Below are 3,379 nucleotides of genomic sequence, written 5' to 3'. Positions count from 1 at the left end.
GGTTGGTGCATAAATTTGAATAATAGTCATATTAATGGGTCTTCCTTGTATGCGTATGGATATTATCCTATCACTGACAGCATTGTACTTCAGGACAGATCTTGAAACCACCTTTGTGATGATGAATGCCATGTCATTCCTCCTTAAACTTTCATTTTATAATGATGCATTACTGACATGCAAGTCATTCACAAATAAGTTATTTTGGAAATTAAAATAAGGGCTAATTTTATCTTAGTTAGAGACGTTCTGCACCTCTTGCCTCATTTTGTTTTAGGAGATGTGCTAGCACATGCTTTCATTTGGACTCTGAGGATGCTGCTAGAAATCCTGCTTTAAATAAAGGTCTGGGAGCACTGACCATGTGCTTCAGTGAACACTGACTCCAATGTGTCCACAATTCTGACGAAGCAGAATTAGTCATTCCTAAAAAAATGGGACTCACTACATTTTCTCCTGCCTACCAAAGACACAGATCTCATGAAGAGAGATGGAAGTAGGCATTCTTTTGTTTAAAGATGGTCACTATAACACATTCCCACCTGAGTCATCATGTGTACACTTTGACCAGAGAATATAATCCCTCTCTTGGTTCCCCAGCGTCAGAGTGATCCCACTGGAGCAGCAGACGGGGGTCAGGGCAAGCAGCTTGGCTGCAGAAACAGAGTAACAGTCTCTCTCCTTTACTGCCCACCTTTGACTCAGCATCATGTGGTTGCAGGGGATCAGATACCTGGAACAACAGAAAAGAGCTTCATTAGTCTTGGGTAATGTCCTTTTCCTGTCAGCCCCCTCCTAAAGCATAATCAGGACTAGTCAGGCCCTACTCACTCTCAATGTGTCCATCCCACCCAGACACCAGGCTTTACTCACTGACTTAAACTTGTAAATGGTCTCTTTCTTCAGGCATAACCTCCTCTTAATAGAGTATTTAATGGCCTTTATAATTTGAACACCTTCATCTCTGAAACTACCTGCTATTCCTCTTTGCCTCCATGGCTTTGCGCTCATTATAAGCTGAACCTGAAATGTCTGACAAATGCCTTGTCATTCTTAAAAGTCCAGCTTCAGTGTCACCCTTTCTGGGAAGATTTCCTGGCCCCGTACTCCAACACGGAGCTAATCTCACCACAATGTTCATAACCTTCTAATAAAGCACCATCACCTTATATCACAATTTCATCAGTTGGCCTCCTCAAAACATGTACTATCAGAACAAGGAGCCTACTTCAACAGTTTTGCTGTATAATCCCAGGAACTCTGGCTCATAGTGGGCACTGAATGACCATGGTTGGATGAAAAGCTAAGAATCACGTCTCATATTGACACAGGTGATCATGAGACGATATGGTTGTGATCAAGGGCTCACTGATGAGCACTGGGCCCATTTCATACAAAACACTTTTGGTTGGTGATCAAAAGCATCTCAGTAACATTATGAGCCTGGAGACCAGAAAATCTGGGTAATCATGTCTGACACTCCTGGAGCACATCAGTGGACTTCATGGACTGAATAAAGTGTGTTTACATGACAACTTCTTATTTTTTTTACTTGTGATTTGGATGAAGATTTACAGAGCAAATTCACTTCCCATACAGCAGTTCACATATACTTTGTCTCATGTCATTGACCAGATTTACCACAATGCAACAGATCCCCTCCCCCTTCCTCCCCATGGTTACCTCTTCCCAGTGTCCATCCCTCCATGCACTCCTGTCCCCTGAGCTGTCTCCCTGTGCATAAGCAGCCCTTCTTTCTCCCATGATTGTTCTCTCCAAGGAGTGTATCTATTAAGGTAAATGTTCAACTCATATGCCTGTATTTTGTTTGGCTGGAAATCACAGGTTTGGGTTCAATTCCAGACCTGAAGGGCAGCTAGGGGCCATAGTCTCAGTGGTTCTACCAGGCTCTATTGGACCAGCAAACCTGGTCCCCACCTTTTTTTTTTTTTTTTCTCCAAATGATTTTGAGTTTTGTTCCACATTGTTCTCCCTCTCTATCAAGGATCTCCTACATAGATCCCCTTCCAAGTGGATGACAGTGGTAGCCGGGCACCATCTAGTTCTTCTGGTCTCATAGTTGTATAGGATGCAGATCAGATGGTGTACCAATTGCCAGGACTAACTGTTTCCATGAATTTTGGTTTTCTTCATTCTTCTTTGCTCTGGACGAGGAGAGACCCATCATTGCATCTAGAGGCAGCTTGCTAGCTTTTAAGATCCCAGTCACTACTCACCAAAGTAGAAGGTGGAACAATGTTTTATACAGTATGTTATGCCAATTGAGCTTGATGTCCCCTGCGACTATGGTCCCAAGTCCACAAGTTCAACTACTTGGTCACTCTCGGTAGCTGGCTGTGACCAAGCAGTGACCACAACCTTGCCCCTTGTCAGTTCTACTATACGCCTGAGAATTCTGATCATTCACATAAACTTATAGGACCATTGTCTGCCAACCCTATATATGATCTTGGATACACTCCCCATTTCATAGACATATCTAATCGTTTAGCCTGTCCAATCATCTATCCATCCATATACCCATGTTTTCCTTCACTGACAACTCAGTACTGTATGTGCAAAGGGTTCATCTTTGTTGTCTCTACCTCCCATGTACCTCTCTATGTCTTTCTCATCCTCAATGCTGCCATATTGGTCACTTACATTTGGTACATTGCCCTTCTCTTCACCTAAATCAATACTTATCTCTACCTATCTAACAGCCTTCCCTCCCCTCCCCTCCCACCCCTAGTAACCAACAAAGAAAATTTCCCTCTATAGATAAACCTTTCTTTAACTTTTATAATAACGGACTAATATATTTGTCCTTTTGCGCTTGACTTATGTCACTCAGCATAATGTCCTCCAAGTTCATCCCCATCATACCGTGTTTTGCAGATTCTACATTATTCTTTAGGGTTGCATAGTATTCCATTGTGTATATGTACCATAGTTTGGTTAACCATTCCTCAGTTGATGGACACCTAGGTTGTTTCCATCTTTTGCCTATTATAAATGTTGTTGTTGTTATGTGCCGTCGAGTTGGCCATATCCCTAAAGAATGTCCATGGGATCTGGATTGGATTGCATTGAATGTATAGATTGCTTTGGGTAGAACTGACATTTTCACAATGTTCAATGTTCCTGTCCATGCACATGGGATGTTCTTCCATTTATGTAGATCTCTTATGGTTTCTTGAAGTTTTTTATAGTTTTCTTTGTACAGGTCTTTTGTGTCCCTGGTAACATTTATTCCCAAGTATTTTATTTTTCTGGTAGCTATTGAAAACGGCATTGATTTTCTTATTTCTTTTTCAGCAATCTCTTTGCTGGTGTAGAGGAATCCAACTGATTTTTGGATGTTGATCTTATATCCTGC

At 41.7% G+C, this 3,379-nt stretch overlaps 1 protein-coding gene across 1 annotated transcript in view; it reads right to left on the bottom strand.

Annotated features, from left to right (window-relative positions):
- Positions 1-542: 542 nt before the first annotated feature.
- Positions 543-3,379, bottom strand: part of FHIP1A (FHF complex subunit HOOK interacting protein 1A) — a gene marked incomplete at its 3' end in the record, with an annotated part of 156,505 nt that continues 153,668 nt past the window's right edge. The window contains exon 7 of the mRNA XM_007951552.2: positions 543-733. Coding sequence (XP_007949743.1) covers positions 543-733 — 191 coding nt within the window. The remainder of the gene's footprint in view (positions 734-3,379) is intronic.

Source organism: Orycteropus afer, unplaced genomic scaffold, assembly GCF_000298275.1.
Source record: "Orycteropus afer afer isolate SDZICR_OR568_19922 unplaced genomic scaffold, OryAfe1.0 scaffold00297, whole genome shotgun sequence".
In the NCBI taxonomy this organism is placed as follows: Eukaryota; Metazoa; Chordata; class Mammalia; order Tubulidentata; family Orycteropodidae; genus Orycteropus; species Orycteropus afer.
The sequence above is the reverse complement of the archived record's forward strand: the minus strand, read 5'-3'. Positions and strand labels throughout refer to the sequence as shown.